General features: G+C 45.2%; 1 protein-coding gene across 2 annotated transcripts in view; it reads right to left on the bottom strand.

Annotated features, from left to right (window-relative positions):
- PHKB (phosphorylase kinase regulatory subunit beta) overlaps positions 1-23,904 on the bottom strand; it is a 206,348-nt gene that overhangs the window by 162,924 nt on the left and 19,520 nt on the right. For both annotated transcript variants that reach the window (XM_018553209.1, XM_018553201.1), the window contains 2 exons: positions 17,922-18,011; positions 5,686-5,824 (listed from right to left, as the gene is read on the bottom strand). In XM_018553209.1, coding sequence (XP_018408711.1) covers positions 5,686-5,824; positions 17,922-18,011 — 229 coding nt within the window. The remainder of the gene's footprint in view (positions 1-5,685; positions 5,825-17,921; positions 18,012-23,904) is intronic.

Below are 23,904 nucleotides of genomic sequence, written 5' to 3'. Positions count from 1 at the left end.
GGGGGGGTTGTTTTTCAGGGGTTGGGCTTGGCCCCTTAGTTCCAGTGAAGGGAACTCTTAAGGCATCAGCATACCAAGACATTTTGGACAATTTCATGCTCCCAACTTTGTGGGAACAGTTTGGGGATGGCCCCTTCCTGTTCCAACATGACTGCACACCAGTGCACAAAGCCACGTCCATAAAGACATGGATGAGCGAGTTCGGGGTGGAGGAATTTGACTGGCCGCACAGAGTTCTGACCTCAACTTGATAGAACACCTTTGGGATCAATTAGAGCGGAGACCGCAAGCCCGGCCTTCTCCTCCAACATCAGTACCTGACCTCACAAATGGTCCAACATTCCCATAGACACGCTCCTAAACCTTGTGGACGCCTTCCCAGAAGAGGTGAAGCTGTTATAGTGGCAAAGGGCGGAGCCAACTCAATATTGAACCCTACGGACCAAGACTGGGATGCCATTAAAGTTCATGTGCGTGTAAAGGTTGGCGCCCCAATACATTTGGCAATATAGTGTATATTGACTTACTCCAGCGTCAGCTTCACACCATTGCTCCGGACCAGCTTCCTGACAGTGACAACGATGGAACATGCCTCCACAATGTGTGTCAGCATGGCTGCTTGTAGTCTTTCCCAGGGGTTTACGCGACAGGGTGACAACACCGTGGAACAACTGGGAGACTTGTCACCCTATAATAGGAAGTGCATGAACAATGACCTTCATGCCAGTAACATAAGGAATACTTTTAAAGCTTGTCCCCACCAGCAGTCATGCTCAACTTTGTCAATGTGCTCAATCGAGCCGCATCACGCTGTTTCTTTTTTTTTTTTTTAGAACTTTATTGAAATGTCATGCCATCCTGGAACACAGCGGTGTGAACTGTCACTACCTATGACAAATTGCCTTGTCCTGCATTCGGCAGATGGTGGGAAACGAGCCCTTAATGAAAGCCGCAGATTTAAAAAGATGGAAAACAACTTTGGAAATTACTATGAGATGGTAAAGTTGAGGATTAAGTCTAAGTTAATGTGCTTACAGATTGCCGAGCCCACGCGCCTTGCCTGGGCCATCTGAAAATAGAGGACGCAGACACAACGTCTAACATTTTTACCAACCTGCGTCCTTTTAAAGAGGTCTGACTGCTACAGGTGAATATCAGCTCTATACTTACCATGTTATATCCTATAATTTCACCCTCCGTGTTCTTGAAGGCCTTCGCCTTTATAGGAGACGCATTCTGCATTAAATCCTCTTTGCGACATTATTTCAAGCCCCCTCTGACGCTGTCATTTCAAGCCGTCAAGAGACGCCGAGCACAAAGGAAGAATTGGTGGTAATTCGGTAATAGGCACAAATTTGTGCTAAGCACCTTAATTGCTGGGCAGCTCTAGACACGGCAATGTCACTTTTCACGGATTACTGTGATACGCCAACAGTCTAAAGCTCGCCATCCAAGTAAAATAATTCTTTGGGAGCTAAATCATAATGCAGACAAGAGCTGCGATTCTGGATCATTACGGCTACACAATCCATATTCCTCAATTAACAGAACCATAGGTTAGGTGAAAGAACGATCCGGGCCCGGAGGTATTAATCTGAAAGACATGCTTTAAATGATAGATTTTCACTCAGTAATCGCATCTAGTGAAATGTAGAAGACGGCAAGGCAGAATGGATGCGTTGTGGTAATGTACACGTCTTGTGGTGCAGTGTATGGCATTGGAGCTGTGCGGCCTTAAAGCGGACCTTTAAATCCAAAAAACAACTGATGATTAACAATAACATAAACATGTCAGGTGTAAAATGCCATGATTATGAAATGCTTACACTTGCAGAGCATTCACTTTAGGGCTGCAGCTAACGATTATTTTCATAATCGATTAGTTAACCGATTATGTTTTCAACGAATCGATTGGTTGTATGAAAAAAAAAAAAATATCTCTCTCTCCTCTTCCCCCCACTCTCTCTCCCCTTAGTCGATTAGTTGTTCCAGCTCTAATTGACTTCCTGCTTTGAAAGGGCAAAACAACTTCAGTTTGCCACAACAATGTACACTGGGATTGCGTTGTAATCAGCAGAGCATTGCTGGGAAATCTCATGAGATCGCAGGGAAAGGCATTTTTCTCCCCTGAGATGATGTGCATGGTCACGTGCCAAAAATCCAGGAAGTAAATGGAGAGCCTTAAAAATACCTTTTCTTTCAGTTGAAATACCACTTTCTGCCCTACCCAAGCAGTCCTCTGTACTTGCAGAGCTAAGTAACAGCCACATCTCTCAGCACAACACCCATACAGACTTGCATTGCAGATGGGGATGTACCGATACCAGTTTTTCGGTATCGAGTACCGATATTTATATTTTGGTACTCATGGCTTCCTGATTGGCTGGGATGCTGATTGGCTTGGAAACCGGCTTCCCGCCAAATCAACATCGAGACGCCCAAAGAGCATGAAGCCAGCTTCCCGGTCAGGCAGTGAGTCATTACCCGCCACCCGGCTTCCTGATTGGCCAGGAAGCCAGCTCCATGTTCCCTCGCGGCACTGCCGGTCAGAGGAAGTCAGGTGGGGGTCATGTCGCCATATTATCAGATTTGTTTGCCCGGCTCGACACTGATTGGCCAATCAGCATGGATCCAGCTTCCCGGCTCCATGTTCCCTCGCGGCACTGCCGGTCAGAGGAAGTCTCCCTCTCACCGGAAGTTCTGCTATCAGGAAAGGTATCGGAGCATTTGGGGGAGTACGAGTACTCATCCAAATACTCGGTATTGGTGCATCCCTAATTGCAGACAAGGTGAAGACGTCATGTCTAAGCTGATAGAACTCTCTGTTTTTATGATACTACAAAGCAACTCTCCCTTTCCTTCTCTCAATAACATATGGGGAAGGTGTTCTGTGGTCCAACAGGAAAGAAATGGGCAGGGCTGGCAACACTGGTTGTGATTTTAGGGGAGCAGAGGCCCTGGGTTGTCTGCTCAACAAAGTTCAATGGATTTCTGGCAGACCAACCTGTATTTTTCCGTACTTGCAGCATTTGCGAATAGATAAAACACATGAACATATGCAGGTATTAGAGAAATATACTCAACACATTTTCTTTTTGTTATTTCCAGACATTCACTTTAATGCTGTGCGAGGTCTGCCTTGCAACCGAATCATGGAAATGATAGATTGTGAGGAAGAGATTATCAAGTGCGGTCAGTTTTATGGCTTTAAAATGTGTCCCCGCAATTTCCCAATAATAACCGCAACACAAAGAGCCACAGGCTGAGACATGTGACCGTGCTTCATTTTTATCTGGTGTCTGCAAGAAAGACGATCTCCCCTAACGAACGCCGACTTTTCAGCGAATCATTAAACAGGCTCGATCAATAGCTGCATCCCGATGTGCGAGTCGCCGTCCTCTGCGCAATCACGCTAGTTATAGGACAAGAAAGAGAGCGGAGGAATATATATAGCGAGATAAAAGAAAAGGGATCTGAGAAGACCACAAGTTCACAATGCAGCGAATCATAAATATGTGTTGCATCTCGCCACAAGGGACATGGGAAATATTCCATACAGGAACAGAAGCTTCTATTACTGAACGCACTTTAAATATTCGATACAAAGAATAGAAGCATTTTTTACAGAACTAAAGGCATTGATATAGTTCAGTGATAGCAAACAGATCTGGAAATAGAAACTGGTATGTCAGAGGTCCCTGGCTGTCCTTGGTAACTGCTTAGCTGCTTGCAGATACAAAGTGCTGCTTTTTCTGACTCCCTTGAATCCTTTAGGGCTCATTCACATCAAAATCTTAAGGAAGTCGCAAGTCAACAGAAGGTCTGTTGTGAATGGGGCTAGTTTACACCAGTTCTGTTACGCTATGTTGTGCTGAAAAAAAAGTAGTGTACGTTCTATTTTGTACTTTCAGCAAAACGGAAGGGAACAGAGCGGTGTGAACTAGCCCTATTCACACGCATTCATTTTTCGGTGCCCCTCCATTAGCATCTGTTGAAAAGTTATTGCAACGCATGGGCCTAAGGGCCATACACACTGGATCCATTGTATTGCAATTAAATAATTGAAGAAGGGTGTCGACTTTTGTTCCCCATGGCCCCTGTGTGTGTTGTACAGTAGCTACCTCTCCAAGCTCGCCCCTGTGATGGACTACAATCTCATGTTTAGTTTACCAATTTGTAGGGATGCACCGATATATCGGCCGCCGAAACATATTGGCCAAAAATGCCACTTTTGGCAAAATACCGAAAGTGCAATTTTTTGGCTGATATAGTGGCACGTCTCTCCTTTCTCTCCTCCCCGCTGGGAGCTGCTCTCTTCCCAGCGGGGAGCAGAGAAACTGTCACAGGTGCTGTGAGCCGTCGTCATCTCTCCTCCCCACACTGCTCAGCCTTCTGTCACAGATGGGCAGAGCGGTGTGGGCGGAGACAGCTTGCAATGCTGTCACAGGAGGCTGAACTCCGCTCACTCAGCCTCCTGTGACAGCTTTCAGGAAGGAGAGCGGGTACAAGCAGTCGGTGATCAGTGATCGCTGAGTGTTTGTAAATAATTGAGGACAGAGTATGTTTACTATATCCTCAATTATGAATGAATGGGAAGCGATCTATATCTCCTCCTGTCCATTCATGATTGTGGTTATAGTAACCATACTCTGTCCTCATGTTATGAATGGACAGGAGCACTCAGTATAGAGGATTCCTGTTCATTTATAACAGGGGATGCAGAAAAAGGGATGGAGGACTCTGTGTCTCTGAGTCCTCCATCTCTTTATCTATTTTAAAAAGGTAAATATCAGGGGTCTGTTTAGATCCCTAATATTTCCCCGAAGCCCCTAAAAGTAAAGTAAAAATATTTAATAAAAATACATTAATAAAAATATAATATAAAAAATAAAACATTTCTAAATATATATATATATATATATATAAATAAAATATTTTTTTTAAAATTGAAAAAGAATAAAAAACATTTTCAGTACCGACCTGACATTTTTTTTAAATTTCCGTTTTGACATTTTCATTTTGGTCTACCAATTTGTATGGAGATTGTAGTGCATCCCGGGAGTGAGCTTGGAGCGGTGGCTACTTAACAACACACACAGGAACCATGGGGAACAGAAGTAGCCACCCTCCAGAAGGAAGGACAGTGTCAGCACCAATTCAGAGATGATTTGAGTATCTACAGCCGAGTGATACACAAATTAGATACATTTCTGTTAATAGTTAAGGTACTTGAATTCATTTTTAAGATTTAACTCCGGAGCTTGGTGTCACTTTAAAATAAATGATATTTGGAGAAGATCTCTGTCCACGTGCCGCTGTTTTAGCATCATGTGCTGTGTGGCAGAGCTGTGTTAATCTCAGGACATGACCGACTTACATACAAAACATTTGGCAGGTAATAATGCTTCCATATATGTACTTCATCTGTGTATTCAGCTGTTTGTCCGGAGTTCGGCTTTAACTTCACCCAGCAATAGATCTCTTCTTTCCGGCATGCCAAAGCAAAACAGGTCTCAGTAAGGAAAACACATTTTTTTAACTTCTGCCAATAGGCATGGTGCAGTGTAGGGGGCATGCAGAGGCACGCGATTTTCAAGAGAGTGTTCAGTCCTTGACAACATCTTAGCTGATCTATATGCACTTGCTGTGAACCTAATTCCTTTAAGACAAGTTGGCATCGCTTACCTGTAAGCCAGAGCCAAGGCCCAGGCGCTGGCAGCGCAGTACAGGCTGTCGTGGATCTTGGCATTCTTGCAGTCGCCCACAGTGTTGATGGGGAAAAGGCCGGTTGTCGGGCTTTGGAAATTCAGCACAGTGACCTTTACTGCAAATATAAAAAAAAAAATAACAGGCGTAAAGTGATCATTTAAACAATCATTTAAAACAAAAAAATAAGAATTGATCAAAAAGAAGGTGTAAAGTTAAAACGCGAGGCGCCAGCAAGTGGTCTGGAAAGCCTAATAAACATTTGACTGTTTACATGATCAGCTGCTTGTGCTAATAGAGAATTAGAAGGTTTATTGCTATCACAGCTCATTTATCGCAGGCAGACGCGCAAATAATTAGCATTCAGTACGGCCGCTGCATTTTCTGAACGCAACACTTCCACCAGGCTGCAGACATTCTCTCAGCACAACTTTCCGGGCATCAGTCATGGGCGCCTGTGCCAGCTTACTGAGCCATGAAGGCATAATTATTCCTCTCTGTCTTCGCACTTCGGCTCGATGCGCTCTCTGGAAACGGCATTTCTTTTGAAAGTCAAAATGACGCCGAACCATTCAGAAGCTCTGAAATGTCGCCGCGGATTAAAGGTGAACGGGAAATTATCCCATTGTTAGTGTTTACGCTGATTATAGAGGGCCTGCCGCCGCTGAGACACCTATTTATCAATCAAGCAACATAGGTAACTAAACATCGCTTGTATTTGTAATATAGTAATTAAAGTGGACCTCTCTGTAAAGTTACAAGTCTGCATTATTAAATGTAAAGCAACCGTAGAATTTGTAGAATAAGCTGCATCTTATATCATCAAAAGTCATCCTTTTGCTTCAGTGAAGTGACTAGGCAAAGACCATGTCATCAGTTTGCTCCAGGCAGGAGAAACCATGTACAGTGTCTCCTTTACCAAGTGAATACTGTACAATAGAGACGCACCAATACCATTTTTCAGACCGAGTACCAATACTTTTCCTCAAGTACTCGTCAATACCAATTACCGATACCTTTTTTTAGTGTCATGTGACAATTTTCTAAAACGATACAGACTAATGATTTTAGGAAAGTGGTGAAGAGCCAGGGCCCTGCCCCAGCTGCAAACGCTGCGCCCCTGGTAGTTCTGCCACTGACTCTAAGCTGTGATACAAATCTCAGGAACACATTATATAGCAATGAAGAATACCACCAGCTGTAGAGGACTACAAATCCCAGAGGTACATTATACAGCAATGCCAAATTACAAGCGGTTATAGAGGACTACAAATTCCAGCAATGCATTATACATCAATGCATAATATGAAGCAACATGCTCTGTGCTGCTCCGGCGTGCTGGCCTAATGTCTCCAGTGGAGGAGCTCTGGAGGTTGTGCTGGGTCACAGGAGGCTGTAAGGGGACTCAGGTGGCTGAGACTACAAGTCCCAGACATGTACTATACAGATATATGCAGAATAATATGAAGTTACACACTCTGTGCTGCTCCGGCGTGCGGCCTGATGTTCAGGCTTGGTGATTGGCCTCTCTGGTCTGAGCGCTGTCACATAGAGAAGGTCAGCCGTACCCCCATACCCTGAAGCTAAGCTCTATAAGCAAAGGCTCCAGCAGTATGGGGAGGAAGCAAAGGGGCATGGCTGTATACATATACTGTACATGCCTCAGGGTGCCTGCTATCTGTAGACATTGTTATGTTACCCAGAATGAGCAAATTGAGAGTGTCTCTTTAAGTATAGGTCCACTTGAAGATATGCAATTTAAATAAAACACTAAAAGAAAACCCGATCCATCGCTAAAAACACACAAGAATCACTCTAACAACACAAAGCGTGGGAAAGAAATTAACATCAACCGAGTAAATCAACCGAGTGTGCAAACCATGGAAACTGCTCTAGGCAGCGGGCAAAAGCACCCCTCGGACCAGCGTGTTATCAGAGCCCGAGCAGTTAATTTGCAATGCAAACCTTGCTATTATCAAAAGAAAAAAGTTATTTGCTTGAAGGTAGATAGCGGCTAAGGATTCCAAACTCCTTAGATTTACATTCTAAAACGGCAAAAAAACTAACAAACCTCCAGCAGGTGTTAAAAACTGAAGACAAAACATATTCGGAATTCAAGACGTAGCCCTTGCATATGGAAATAGCAGTGAATCAGCACTAGGTTGGCGAGCTGCATTGTGCAGAGTTTGCTCTTCCTGCATAGAACTGCTCGGACTAATGTGCAAAGAATTAATGTGGTCTTAAAGGGAATCTACTGAATGGATGTATGGCAATGGCTACCGCTGACTTGTTTTTGGAGGCGCAGGTCTCTGGGGGTCCCATTCTATGTACATAAAGGAAAAAATGCATCAGCTGAGGTCCCCTCCAGGCCGGATTTATACCTTTGTATTGCAGTAACCCCTGGTAATAGATTGTAAGCCCTTGTAAATTGGGCTTTTAGATTGTAAGCCCTCAGGGGCAGGGCCCTCCTTACCATCTGGTCTTGGACTGTATTGTGATTGTAATGCCTTCCTTATATTGTAAAGCGCTGCACAAACTGTTGGCGCTATATAAATACTATGTAATAATAATAGATGTGTGTTACCGCAGGTTCCACTTTGCATTGAACTGCCATCATTTACATGGCACCCTGATGCCATCACACACCCTTTGACAGGGCTGGACAAACCCCAGGAGCCAGGTAGCCAATGCTCCCTACAGATGGCATCCAACCATTGAGGTTTTCTTTAGTTGTTGTCAATACAGCTGGCTCCTACAGAAAACGCCTGCTGGTTCCCAGATTGGACAAACTGGCTCCTGAATTCCATATTAATTTGTCCACCCTTGACCTATGTTTCCCTGAGGTGCTCTGGGGGAAAAAAGTAGTAACATTAATAGGTCAGTTTTGGTGCATTGACCATCCATTATAAAATGACAAGCGGCTTTATGGCAACGCACGTTAACGTGTTTGTGTTAATGTAACACACATATTTCAATCTGGCATTCAAGAAACCAGCATCTGTAGAGCCCAGAAATACAGGAAGTTGAATGTATATGAAAATCTTGGCTTAAAAGTTGGACTTTGGCCCCACCCCTGCTCAACTTAGCTAATGAGCCTGCCCATGCCGAACCAAAAGCAATTCTCTGGAGGCCGGGCCATGCTCAACTTTAACAGAAAACGTTGGAATTTACATATACTTACAGTTGTTGGATGTAATGACCACACTGACACTGGGTTTTCACTGTAACAACTGTTCCTGTGTTTTCCGATCACATTTTAAATCAGAAGTGCCCAAGTTTAGGACAGGCTTCAAGTGTATGCAAATTCTGACAACCAGCTTCTTCTACTTGCTTCCTTTTGGGCTGTTAAATATATTATTTAAAGCCTTGGTTCTCAACTGGTGGGTCGTGACCCAAAAGTGGGTCGCGACCCTGTGTTCAGTGGGTCGCCGCATGCCTTCCACTTTTCTAGATGAGGGCTCCTCGGCCTCCCGCTAGCGCAGCACTGTCAGTTCTCGCAACTAGAAGCCATTCAAAATATGCTGCCCGGTGCCGAGTGTCAGCTTGAGGTGGGTGGGCTAGGGAGCTCCATCCATGCGTGCATTGCTTACAGCTCCCTCACATGTCCTATAGAGGTGCCTGGACCGAAGTGACATCACATTCTGGCTCCCGGCACCTCTACAGGGCACGCAAGGGAGCTGTACAAGCATTGCTCATATGGTTGCAGCCCACACTGGACCCCAGGCTGATGATCCACTCCAGTTCTCGTAAGGTAGGGAGACTGGGTGGACCTTAAAAATGTAAAATTGTTTGGAGTGTGTATATGTGTGTGTGAGAATGTCTGTGAGTGAAATTTTGTCTGTGGTTGTGTGTGTGTGTGTGTGTGTGTGTGTGTGTGTGTGTGTGTGTCTGTCAGTGTTTTTGAGGGCCGTTCACACTAGTACAGTGCGTTTATCGCATAGTACCATGCAAACGCACCTACCGTGCATTCTGGCGTGGGAGGTGTGTTACGTTGCCATTCATTTGACTGGTACCACAAACGCACCTCCCACCCACAGTTCGTACCTCTGCACTGGAAAGCGTGGTACCCTAATCCAGTGCCTTCCATTGCAGTGTGACTTGGGTCGTGACATAGTGACCAAGGACAAATGTGAGTCCTGAGATTACACAGGTTGAGAACCACTTATTTAAAGCATTTTGTAATATCTGTCCTATTGGGGAGATGCTCCCTCACTACCTAGCAGAACAGTAAGTGATGGAAAATCTTATTAACAAGTACACAGACCAGAAACATAAAGACATCAGAGGGGAAAGGAGTTAGCACAGCGTTGCTATTGCTGTTCGTGCCTTCATGTTGCAGTGATGACAGCTCCAAGACACCCATTTCTTGTACTAGTGTCAGTAGGACAGGAAGTAAGAGAATGTCTCACCAACGGGCCCACACACAGAAATAAAAACCTGGCAGGAAGTTTAACTCTTCACAACGCTACCCAAAACTAAATAGAAAAAACTAACTGGTAAAAGTTAGGCCTTCATCAAAGCCACCAACCCGAACCAGCTTGACCCCACAGGTCTGAATCTGGCTAGCATTACAAGAAGCAGAGACGTTACATGACACAGACTCAAGAAGCAGATCCACCTACAACACTTGTGAAGATCTCCATAGGATCTAGCGACAGTAGACTATATAGGACTCTGAAACTAAGTACACGTGACTTTGGCACATCTGCAGAGCTTCCTGAATTGCAGTGTCTCTTTAGAAGATGCTGCTTTTCCTGCAAAACTTAAACTGTACTAGAAAAAGTTCTACCAGTTTTAAAAATCTGCTCGTTACACACGTCAAACCTCCAAAATAGTTTTAGCAGCAGCTACTTAATATGCCAAAATGAAAAACACGGATAAATAAAATGTCATTCTAATAACTGGCAACCAAGTTATGTCAAATGCCAACAAGCTTTTGGAGTGTCAGATAAAAATAAATGTTAATCATGGTAATTGCCGCCTAATTATGATTCCCATCACCGTGCCTGTCATTAGACCCGTCCCAATTTTGCTGATTAACAAATTAATGTGCTTTATGGATGTAATCATTTCTGAAAATTGCTGCCCTTAAAGCCTGCTCTCAGAATCTCCTGAAAAGGCCTGATTCAGAACATGAGCGCCTGAGAGAAATCACGTACTGACAACCGAAAACAGCAGAAAGATTGAGAGAATGACTGTGCACTACTGTCAAAAATATCTACCAATTATAAGCTCCAACTACTACTATGAAAGAAACCATCGCAGAAACAGAACCATGGACGGCAACATGTGTCCACTGGAAACCAGGATGGCAGCAAAAGACAGTGCTGTGCGCACATGTGCATGCTCAAGACACATAGCCAAAGGCCTTGGGTTATAGCCAGCTGTTTGCATGTGAACACAGTTTACTCAAGCATGGACATGGGCCGGAGTTTGGCTACCCCTGCTTTAAACAGCTGTAACATAAAAAATGCAATAAAAATATTATCTATTGGTGCTAATAAATCAAAAACTCTCCATGCCTAGTATTTCATAACTTATGTTCAGCACATATGCAGGCTCAGCTCCAGGACCCGTTCATTAGTGCTCATGCAAGGCATAAAAGAGCAATTTCAAAGCATTTCTTAGCATTTTAATAGAGCTTCACAAGCATTTTCAAGTGTTTAAAGCACACAGAGAAATTTCTGCACATCAAAAATTTTGGTAAATACTTTTAACTACAATTTAGAAACATATTATAACTACTTCACAACTGCCTTCTAAGTCTAAAATTTTTGGTGGAAATGTTTAAAACCCCTGTTAGTTTTTTGTTGCAGTCTATGTCCCCTTGGGGAGAAATCCCTTCAATTCTTGCCCCCCAGGATACAACAGTAGTGAAAGCAAATCTCTCAAAAGCAAGGGAAATTCTCGCCTGCTGTCACCATATCAAGTGTCCTTATTGATAGATCTTTTCTCCTTTCTTGTTTAGGTGACAACTAGAGATGCACCGATACAGATACTAGTATCGGTACTGAGTATTTGGGTGAGTACTCGTACTCCTGATTGGCCGGGAAGTCTGCTCCAGGCTGATTGGCTGCTAAGCCGGCTTCCAGGCCAACCAGCATCGATCCGGCCAAACAGCAATGGGGCCGCTTCCCAGGCAAATAAGATGCCAGATCGCAAAAACAGAATAAAGAAAATTTTGTTTAAAAAAAAAAAAAGATGCCAGGAGGCAGGTAAACGGCCGGCGCGATTACAATTGGCTGGCAAGCTGGCTTCCCGGCCAATCAGCATCGATCCGACCAAACAGCATGGAGCCGGCAATCAAGATGATTACCTGGGAAGTCGGCTCCATGCTAGTGGAAGTACCGGTATCGGTACTGGCGAGTATCAAAATATAAATATCGGTACTCGTACTCGATACCAAAAAAAAAACAGTATTGGTGCATCCCTAGTGATGACCCAAATTTTGGGTTTGCCTCCACTCTTAGTGCCCGAGTCAATGGTCACCAGCACAAAGAGAGAAGAGGAATCTCCCCAGTGAACAACAATACAGACCTGATGGGGAGAGTTTGAACCTTTCCTACTCCAAAAACTCAAACTTATTTTTTTGGGGGGGGGGTTGCTAATTATACTTTGAAGAAGAAATCCAGGCATTTAAACAAATAAAAATAACCCCTGCAGTGGGGCTACACCTGCACAGCAAGGGTTAAATGCTTGTTTTGATCTAGGGTCTAAGATAAAACAAATATATACTTGCCCCATCATCGGTCCTGCCTGCATGCTAGACCGGTACCCACAGCCTCTTCTCCCCAGGCTCTGGCGGTCTAAGCCCCGCTGATGTCATCACATGCAATACAAGTCCACTGACTTGACACCAAGGGACATTCCACAGCCTGAATGGAGAGGGACTGATGATCAGGTTAGCACATATTTTTTTATTTAAGACCCTTTTTTATCTGAGTGCTCAAAATGAGCACTTAAAAAATGAGGAGGTAGCCCCACTGCAAGGGTGTAATGTTTTAATTGCCCAAAGTTCTTTAATGCACACAGAACTGAACTTATGCAAATCTGGTGAGATCAGCAGCAAAATGCCTGGAATGTATGAACCTGTCCTTTCAGTATGTTGCCCCTGATGTCACCGTTATCTGTTTTTTGGTCAAAATTAGTAGACTGTGTACAGTATCTGATGATGTGAAACATCCACAATGTCCGTTAGCCAGAGATCATGTGACCATTGTTTTGGCTTTAGGTCATGTGAAGATAAGGAGCAGTGTTATTATTATGTATTTATTAATGTAAAGGTATTTCTGTTACTTAAAATGATAAGGTTTGATAATACAGGCAGTCCCCGAGTTACATACATCCGACTCCTACTTACAAACGGAGGCTATTACTGTACAGCAGGGGTAGTTGTAATGCTACTAGGCTCGTGCCGACGAGGAGTGCCCGCCTTCTTGGGTTTGGTTCGGAGTACTGTACTTACATTACAGGCAGTTGGCTCTTGTTACTTGTGCACATGAGGGGTGCCCGTCTCTTCTTCCGGGTCGCAGTGAGGTTTTTACTGCCGTCTGTATCCTCATTAGAAAGATTTAATCTCACTTCCTGTCCTTGAGACAACAGGAAGTGAGAGGAAATCTACTCCTAGGAAGGGAAATGCACTCCTGTAAGAGATATCATGGGAAAAAGGTGTCTCCACTGAAGCTTTATCACCAATCCTTGTTTCCACGACAACTAAAAATTTTCAAAATCCAATTATCACAGGGACAGAAAGTGAGGTGAAATCTTCTGAACAGGGGCACACACAGCAAAACAAATATTACAGGGGGTTAACCCTTCCCTATGCTATCCAAAACAAACAGAAAACAAAATTGGGGCTGGAGTTACACTTAAAAAATGTACCTGTTCCAACTTGCATACGAATTCAACTTAAGAACAAACCTAGAGTCCCTATCTTGTTCGTTACCCGGGGACTGCCGTACCGACAAGCGCCCAACTGATGTCATTGAAGTCCACTTAAAACGTAAACAGCAATGCGTTAAACATTTCGGGAGAGAAAAAGCCCACAAGTGTCACCCTAAATCCATCCAAGTTTTCCATTGTCTCATCACCTATCATAAAACAGAAGGCTCGTACTGTATTTTCACTTGGGAGTACATTGCCACTTAAACAAAATGAAAATAAACCACCAATTATGGATATATGTGAAAGAATGGAACGCCGCCTAAATTACTTCTTAATTGCAATTTATAATTCTCGATAATGAGTTGTCAAACTGAGCTAACGCAGCGAACCAAAGACACTGGCGCAACACAATGCACGCTGATTACATTCCAAAGCAGGAGACAGGTGATGAAAAAAGGAAATATGTGTTATTTCGTTATCTGTACCTGGTGAGGGAAGACCAAACAAGAAAGTAGTCGTGTGGGCCTTAGGCCAGGTTCACATCATTTTCCGGACCAGACCTGGAGCGGAAAATGGTGTTAACCTGCCCGCAGTTCCAGTGCATTCCAGACCAGACAAAATGAAACGTGCAGTATTTTTCTGGTCTGGAACGGACTGCGCTGGTGTGAACAGAGGCCAGAATAGGGATACATTAGGATGCATTTTGGGTCTGGAGATGATCTGGATGTGGTGTGAACGGGCCCGAGACTCTTGTCACCTGGCCCATCTAGGGAAAACACGACAATGTTGGTGTAAAGCTCGCCATCCTTGACTCACTTCATACTCGATTCTCCAGAATGCCCCACCACCCCCACTGCTCCGTCTGTGGCCACCGCAGCAATATAGTGGGGAGAATGTAATCTTCTCCAGAGATGCAGCGCTTGGGCCTAATGTGCAACTGGTAGGCCAAAGAACTGTAGGTGGGGACCCCATCTGTAGGTGAGGACCCAACGGAGTCATGAGCGGTTGGACATATTAGTTGGAGCTTTTGGAACATTTTTGTCTCTACCAACACTTTAGTCCTTAAGATATGACAGAAAACTGGATGTACTTCTGGCCTTCAGTCAAGGATGGATCTTTTGATGCGTGCCATAGGGACCCAGGTAATTTGGGGATTTGTCCACTCATAGAACAATATCATAAGGGAATTCATGACGTTCTGCACAACAGTGCAGTGTCAGATTCCTCGCATCACCTTTCAACATCTCGTGGAGTCACGAGGCGGCCCAACGAAGTACTGATGGGGTGGTCATAATAATCTGGCCACTCAGTGTGTGTGAAGCGCCACGGACTGTCAGTTCTTAATAGGACTTGCTTTTAGGCATACTGCAGGATGCTGCCCCAAAGAAGCCGGGAAAGCTGGAAATCTAGGAAATAAGCACAAAGAGGGGCGCCTTTCCTGGTGCAGATCACTTTTATTTCAATAAACATAAATAGAAAACCGAATCATACTCACAAACATGAGTGTCACAAAGTCATGAGGTGAGGACTGACAAGCAGTGAGATGTCCACTAGGTGATACCAGTATAGTGGTGACGTTAACGCGTTTCCGGGGCACGCCCCCTTCATCAGAACGTGCCCCGGAAACGCGTTAACGTCACCACCCTGCAGTACATTGCTGTAACACTCTTTCGATCTGCCACAGCACATAGGTGTGAACACTTTTGCAGCTCGGACAGAAATCAGACTACAGTTAGCTAGCAGGCACCTCATTTGCGGTAATATAACTGTATATTTGATGGAACAAATGACTTGTGAGGTCAGCTTGATATTGCATACAGATGCAGTGAGTCTTTGTTGGCAAGCTAACATCTTAAAAATAAAAAACAAAAAAAACAACGTATTTTTGTTTTACTGTGATGACTTTGCATGTGTTGCGCTCAGCGGTGAGCCAAACGAGGTGTACACAGAGAGCAATCACACAGCAGTATGTCTTCTGGTGTTGGCTGAGCGATATGAACATAGCAGAGTAACCCAGCGAATGAAAAGGCAATTTCAGCGCTCTGCGGAAAATGAAGGGCCACTACGTTTAAGTTCTGAATGTGATCTGTGACCTTATAAAAAGTCTGAACTGTGCGCTGACGCCAGACTCGCTGGTTCCTTTTAAAATTCAGAAAGATCGATTTACCCAAAATGGTTATTTAAGTTCAGGACGGACCCCTGCTGAACTGAGTCGGCCATTGGCCTTCTGAGACCTCTGTGAATCCCCTGTGGCGAAATCTCGGAGGCTTTCAGCTGACCCCTTGATTCCGTTTGGAGAGGATTTACCTCAGCCTGCCGAAATTGTGTTTTTTATGTTATAAATAATGCAGGAAAAACTGCAGGAGTAAATAAATGAGTCCAGCAGGACCAGAAAGCAAACTTTTCAATGTAAAGCCACAACTATTTTCACATGCCTACGGTCTGTGTGGAGGGTGTGGAAGTTGAGAAATTACCGATTAGAAAATGGCGATGTCCTCAAATAGCTAAAAAAAAGTCAGTGAAATACACTGGGTTTCGGGTGGGATCTTTGGTGTGCAATGCATCCTTTCCTAAGATTAAAAGCCTGGATAAATAATGCATGGACAGGCAGCAGCCAATGAAGTAAAGGGGCCAGGTGAACAGGCAAGGATTGATGGTGCCAGCGCCACCCACTTCAGCCATCGGTAATGTGATAATGCCAATGCAGGAGTAACAGGGGGGTTGTAAGGGCCACAGGCAGTGGGCAGACAATGAAATGAAAGAGCCGGGTGAGTGGGCAAAGCTTGCTGGTGCCAGCTACACCTACTCTAGCCAGCTGCAATGTTATTATGCCAGTGCAGGAGTAAAGGGGGGTGGTAAAGGACCCAGGCACTGGGCAGGCAGCAGCCAGTGAAATAAAATGGCCAGGTGAACAGGAAAAGCTAACTCGTGCCAACTCCACCCACCCCGCCATCGGTAATGTGATAATGCCAATGCAGGAGTAATAGGGGGATGTAAAGGACCCAGGCAGTGGGCAGGCAGCAGCCAATGAAACAAAGGAGTCAGGCAAGCAGACAAAGTTGACTGGTGCCAGCCCCACCCCTTCCAGCCAGCGAGGAAGTGATGTGTTGTGTGAGAGGATCCAGAAGTGTTCTTTACAGCTGGATATTTATGTCCAGAGGGTGAAACAAACCCAAGTTTCACCCAAGATTGCTTGGCACAACTACTGCTAATTAACTATCCAAGTATGACTAAACATTACGCATGCATCCTTCCGATCTGATTGTGCCACCAAAAGCCATTGGTATTGGATCTGTACTAAAATGGGAGGCACGGCCAGTTTGAACTCCGATTCTGAATTTAAAGCTGCACTCCACTCTGTTCTCTCCTAGCTGTAGGGCGGCTGTCAAAAGTGATTGGGCCAGGAGGGGTGTGTGTCAATGTGCTCCTGACAGACACAACTGATTGGGCCAGGAGGGGGTGTAGGTCAGTGTGCTCCTGACAGACACAACTGATTGGGCCGACAGTGGTGTGTGCCAGTGCGCCCCTGCCTCAACTGATTGGGCTAGAAGCAGGAGGGTGCGTCAGTGCCCCCCTGCCACAACTGATTGGGCTGGGAGGGGGTTATGTTAGTGTGCCTCTGCCACAACTGATTGGGCTTGGAGCAGGGGAGGGGGGGTTGTGCGCTGTCAGCGTGCCCCTGCCACAACTGATTGGGCTGGGAGGGGGTTATGTTAGTGTGCCTCTGCCACAACTGATTGGGCTTGGAGCAGGGGAGGGGGGGTTGTGCGCTGTCAGCGTGCCCCTGCCACAACTGATTGGGCCAGGAGGGTTGTGTGTCAGTGTGCTCCTGCCACAACTGATTGGGTTGGGATGGGTGTGTGTCAGCGTGCCCCTGCCACATCTGATTGGGTCGGGAGTAGGGAGTGTAAGTGTACCCGTGCCACAACTGATTGGTCCAGGAGCGGTGTGCGTCAGTGTGCTCCTGCCAAAACTGATTGGGCTGGGAGGGGGCTATGTTAGTGTGCCTCTGCCACAACTGATTGGGCTAGGAGTGTTGGCAGGGGGGTGTCGGTGTGCCCCTGTCACAACTGATTGGGCCGGGAGGGGTGTGTGTCAGTGTGCCCCTGCCACATCTGATTGGGTCGGGAGGGGTGTGTGTCAGTGTACCCGTGCCACAACTGATTGGTCCAGGAGGGGTGGGCGTCAGTGTGCTCCTGCCAAAACTGATTGGGCCATGAGCAGGGTGTGTCAGTGTGCCCCTGCCACAACTGATTGGTCTGGGAGGCAGCAAAAGGACAGAGACTCCTCGATTCTGCAACGAGAGGCCAAAATTACAATCCTCTACTCACCGATTCGGTAGTAACGATCCAATTTATCCCACAGCGTCTCATTGTCCAGCCTGGGGAGGTCGATGCTTTTCAGAGGTTCATAGACAGAGCCTAAAATAACAAGACAAGAAAGAGGAAATGAGGGAAGGAGCAGCTTCTCATCTACCCAATGGGAGATAATAAAAATGATCACACAGCCTAGTAAATTATTGTCTCTTTCATTAATCGCACTGATGATGCTAATTGCATTTTCTGCTGAGTGTTTTCATCGAGTCGGAGAAGCTTATTATTATCAAGTGAGAAGAAGAAGAAAAAAAGTGAAATATCAGAAATTCAGCTACAGAGGTCTCTGATGAAGAGAGGAAATCACACAACTACGAGGAGCAGTCAGCCCAGAACTGACATCTCTGAGCTCTCTGCAAACCACCAAAAGGCGTCTTCCATTTCCCGGGGACTCCGATAAACAGATCTCTGTGCCCGGGTTTCCGGGATCTACACCCTCCATGATGAATATTTAATGCTGAGAAAGAAAAATCAATTATTTAGCTCAGTTATGTATTTATTAAAGCAATCGTTAGACGGTATTCCTTAAACTAGAAGGATTGCCCCAAAATAGGTCTTGTTTTTAGCTACCAATCAGGTTCTGTTGCTTTGCACAGTGCTGTCAGTCTAGCACTGTGAAAATGCCTGCAGGAGGAGAGGATACAGGGAGGTATGGGGGCAGACTTTGCACAATGCTGTCAGTCTAGCACTGTGAACATGCCTACAAGAGAGGGGATGAAGGGATGTATGGTGGCAGACTTTGCACAGTGCTGTCAATCTAGCATTGTGAACATGCCTACAGGGGGTGGGGATATAAAGGGATGTATGGTGGCAGATTTTGCACAATGCTGTCAGTCTAGCCTGGGGGGGGGATACAAGGAGGTGGAGGACTGACACTTCCTTTAATATCATCACTACCTATAGACACCCAAGATGGTCCTGATATGTTATTAAAGCAAACTTTTGCTTTACCTGTCCAAGGCACAGTTTCACTTGACTTCCCCTCTCTGGTTGAGCATACTCTCCATTACCTCGCACTCCCACCGCTCTGTTGTGGAGTGGATAATGGGAGCTTTGTGTTAACTCTGAGTAGCAAGCTTACACAGCACTTAGGACTCTCTCTCTGCCCCCATGTGACAGCACTGGGCCAATCACCTATGCTGTCCACTGGGAAGAATGGAAGTGGGTCATATACTTCTTCATACTTGGAACTACCGGATGTAGCTACTTAATCCTGGTTGGCATAGCACGTTGCAGTGATCCAAGGTATGTTCTGCTGGAAAGGGGTGTGGGGTCAAAGTATATCTATAGCCAAAAAGTTTTGGATAGATTGGTTTAATTGCCGTTGGGGGCTCCACTGGAGAGATTCCTTCACTTCCTGTTTGGCAAAAAGACCCAACATGTCAAGAAGACATCAGAAAAGGATAATAAAGAAAAAAGCAAACAAGCAAAACACAAACGGAGTTAGGTTTTAACGATAAGCTGATCACGTTTGCCAAACCTCCGCAAACCTTTGTTTTTGTAGCCCTCGATTCATATAACAGAGATACATCAGCGGCCGTTCTCTTTTATTGCAGTTAGTGTGATGAAGCTAAAGACGGCTTTTTGTTCTCATTTGTACAGGGAGAGCTCGCTGTGCGGCTCGCAGTGAATTAATATTCCTTCGTGTAAGAGTCAGCCTCATAAAAATGCACCACTTCATTAGTTCTGGAGGAATTAAAGCCTTTCTATTAATATTTTAATTGCCTTTTTAATTTCTGCACAAATCGCAGGCAGGCTTCCTAGCAACAAACATCTGACGGCTTAAAGTAAACTTGACTCCGTGCCCGGCCCGACAGACAAATTAGACGCCGGGAAAAGTCTGGAACTGATTCAACGCGGTGGAGAGAATCTCTTGGACATCGCCGTGAATTTGATCGAGGCTGAATGCTGCGTCGCTCACGATCTGCCTTTCCCAGACGTTAAAGGGGCACGCCAGTCCAACCCGACCATTACTCAGGAGATGGAGGGATGAGACCAAACGCAAAAATGAAAAGCTTTCCCTGGGGCTGCCCCTGCACTGCAACGGATAACTGCTCCTTTAAGCCTAAGGGACAGGAAAAAGCTATTTTACTTACCTGATCCCCGCTCCAGCTGGCTTCCTCCAGGCTGCTAGACCGGTCCCTGCATTCTCTTCTCCCCTTCGCTCCAGTGGTCTAAAGACCACTGATGTCATCTAGTACAATGCAGAATCCATAACCCTGCAATGTATGTGAGAATGCCAAGGGACCGCCTTCAGCCAAAGTGGAGGGTGACAAGAGGAGAGCCCCCACTGCCGGGTGAGCATGGATCAGGTAGGTAAAACAGCTTTTTCCTGTCCCCAAGTCATATAGGAGCAGTTTAACCCTTCCAGTGCGGGGACAGCCCCACTGCATGGGAAAACATTTAATTTCCTTGGCATTGGGGTGTAATTAACTCACCAAATGAGACCCTGACACCAGTAAGGAGGCTGCCCTGCAATGCAAGGGAAAACATTTGATTTCCTTAGAGTTGGGCTTGAATTTCTCACCAAAAAGAGACCCTGTCACCATTGAGGAGACTGCCCTGCAATACAAGGGAAAACATTTGATTTCCTTAGAGATGGGCTTTATTTACTCACCAAAAGAGACCCTGTCACCGGTCCAGGGGCAGCTCCACTGCAAGGAAAAACTTTTAAGTTCCCTGGAGCTGGGCTAAAACCCATTCGCCAAAAGAGAGCCTGTCACCAAAATTGCAAGCGAAAACACACACAAAAAAAATATTTTAATTGCTTACTTGCAGTGTTTTTCCTTTCCATAAATACATTTTTATTCACTTGCAAATAGGCTTGCAGTCTCTATAGGTTGAACTCGATGGACTTTTTTTTAACCTGACTATACACCGAGTGGCCAGTTTATTATGACCACCTGACGTTTGTAGGCAAATTAGCTATAATTTCGCTCTGAAGTTGCTAGAGGGCCAGACCATTATAAATAGGGAAGCAGGTTGTTGACCACGACAGTAGAAGTGATTTGTTTCTGAAGATACGGGGAAACAACGCGATTTAACAGCCTTTGAACGTGGGATGATTGTTGGCGCTCGGAGCCATGGAGCGAGTATCAGCAAAACAGCAGAATTTGTTAAATGTTCAAGAGCAGCTGTTGTTAAAGTGTTTAAAGACCGGACTGTCAGCCGAAAATCTGGGTGTGAACGTGCGAATTGTGGCCGTCAGCGACTAGTCAATGTTAGGGCAGAACGGAGAGTGGCAAGACTGGTACAAGACAACAGAAGGGCAACAGTGCCGTGTCAGATTCCTCGCATCACCTTTCATCATCTCGTGGAGTCACGAGGCGGCCCAACGAAGTACTGATGGGGTGGTTATAATAATCTGGCCACTCAGTGTATATGCAAAATGCCTTTGAACTCAGTAGAAAATGCCACTACTGATACTGTGAATGGGGCCCTCAATGAAAAGTAATGAAGGCCACCATTGCTGATCTCTCCTGAAAGAGCAAATTCTGTGGCTGCCATATTGATCCATTGGTGTCAGTACCTTCTGAATCACGGACCCGTAACAAGTAAAGTGATAACGTCAGTAGTGGCCAACTTGTTTGATATTGGGGACCTCAAACGCAGCTCCTGACATCATCAAGGGGCCTCACATAATATTCAGAGACGGGAATGCTACAGAAAAGAGTAGGAGATAGTGAGAGACTGCAGACACGCTATAGGATAGGAGTTGGTAGAAAATGGAGACATGCTTCAGGAGACAGTCATAGGCTGGAGACAAGTTTTCCGAGACTAATAGAGATCACCGCTATTGCAGACCCTTTGCAAGTCAGAGCTTCCACATCTGTGCGCCCTACAGTCTTCTTTGTGCCACAGTTGATGTTTCTCTCATCCAGACCAATTATAATAAGATCAGAGGAAAATAAAGCATAAAAAGCGGGACAGACAAAACAGAAAATAGAAAGATAAATAAGAAATAAACCAACCCATTAACTACTAGAAGTCAGTCTAAACAGTAGCTTTCCTTCAATGGCTTTAGTAAGCACCAGAACATCAGACTGGAGGGGCCCTTTGGATTGCACGGTAAATTCCATAGGGCCACAGGTTGGGCACCAGGAGATTCTGATTTTCATGGTCCGTGTGTCTGTTTTGGTCAACGTATGAGAAATTGTTGAAGCTGGAGACAGCAAGGCAACTACTAAATTCTGGAGGACAACAATGACCGCCTCTCCAGATCTCCCGGTACAAGCTTCCTACAGTGTGACAGTTCTTCAATGGCTCAATAGAGTTATCTAAATTGGTGACAATATCCACACTTCTCAGTGCGGGATGAGGTCTGGCATCGCTTATGGAGAATCTTAGCTGTACTTAACCATAGTCTAAGGAAACCCAACAAAGTACTGTTGATGGTCCATGACAATGAGGTTCCTACAAGTGACCCCATAACAGATGCACCACCATCCCCTTCTTCTACGAATCCAATTGTACTTTCCTTCCCTGAAACCACAAGCACACTTTCTGCCCTTGAGCTACTAACATCAATTATAAAGACAGTTATCCTCCTGCAACCTGCCAAGTACTTGAGTTGCCCTATAAGTGGCCTAATGCTAGATTCTACATCTAGTAGGCCACCAACTCAAAAAACAGGCCTACGTGGGATGTTATTTCATATTTTAGCCCTATGTAGCAGGTGAGATTTAGAGGTTACTGGCTTTTAGTTCAGGAAACACAGAGCAGCCTTAAATTAGGTAAAAAAAAAAAATCTAACAAGTATGTATTTGAAAGAGATTTCCTTTCTAGTGTTGGGTCATCAAATATTAAACAGACACTCCATTTAACCATGTCTGGTCATTGACTTTTGCTCTCCCATTCATTAGAAGGTATAATGAAGCTTCCTGCAGCACATCATAAATCATGGTATTTGGGGAAACGTGGATAGATGGAGAAGGAGAGAGACAATGACTTGAAGTTGTCCTTGACACGTCTCCACAATCACAACAATCAAGCCTCTGTATACATCTCTACCAGCTGCTGACTACTCATCTCTACACCTCCGAAAGGATGCAACAGAAAGGGAGAAAACAGATTAGCCCCCCGTGGAGACACAAGAGGACTTTTCGCACAAGACATGTGCATATTAAAAATCAAACTACAGACAGCTGAAAATAAATCACTCTAGACTAGACTCAGAATAGGAATGTGTGGGCTTATTTAAAATATAGGTTAACCTACATGGTGGGAACAACTCATAATGGGTACAGCAGGTGTGTAGACCCGGGATCTCAGCAAAGAGATGGTGGGAACACCTCACAATGGGCACAGCAGGTGTACAGACCAAGGAACTCAGCACAGAGATGGTGGGAGCGCCTCAAAATGGGCACAGCAGGAATATAGACCCGGGAACTCAGCACCGGAATGGTGGGGACCCCTCATAATGAGAACAGCAGGTGTATAGACCAAGGAACTCAGCACAGAGATAGTGGGGGCTCCCCATAATGGGCACAGCAGGAGTACAGACCCGGGAACTCAGCAAAGGGATGGTGGAAGCTCCTCATAATGGACAGAGCAGGTGTACAGACCCAGGAACTCAGCACAGGAATGGTGGGGACTCCTCATAATGGGCACAGCATGTGTACAGACCCGGGAAGTCAGCACGGAGATAGTGGGAGCTCCTCATAATGGGCACAGCAGGTGTACAGACCCAGGAACTCAGCACAGAGATGGTGGGAGCCCCTCATAATGGGCACAGCAGGTGTACAGACCCAGGAACTCAGCACAGGGATGGTGGGAGCTCCTCATAATGGGCACAGCAGGTGGGAAGACCCAGGAAGAGATCTCAACAATAGAATCCAGGAGAAATATTAGAAAATGGTAAGGGATATATCTCGCCAGCAACTACCAAAATCTAAAAACAACTGTTTTGGGTGGTCTGAACCTTTAAATAATTGAAACTTCC

Source organism: Nanorana parkeri, unplaced genomic scaffold (genome assembly GCF_000935625.1).
Source record: "Nanorana parkeri isolate BGI_ZX_2015 unplaced genomic scaffold, ASM93562v1 scaffold6, whole genome shotgun sequence".
Lineage (NCBI taxonomy): Eukaryota > Metazoa > Chordata > Amphibia > Anura > Dicroglossidae > Nanorana > Nanorana parkeri.
This window is presented reverse-complemented; position numbering and strand designations above follow the sequence as displayed.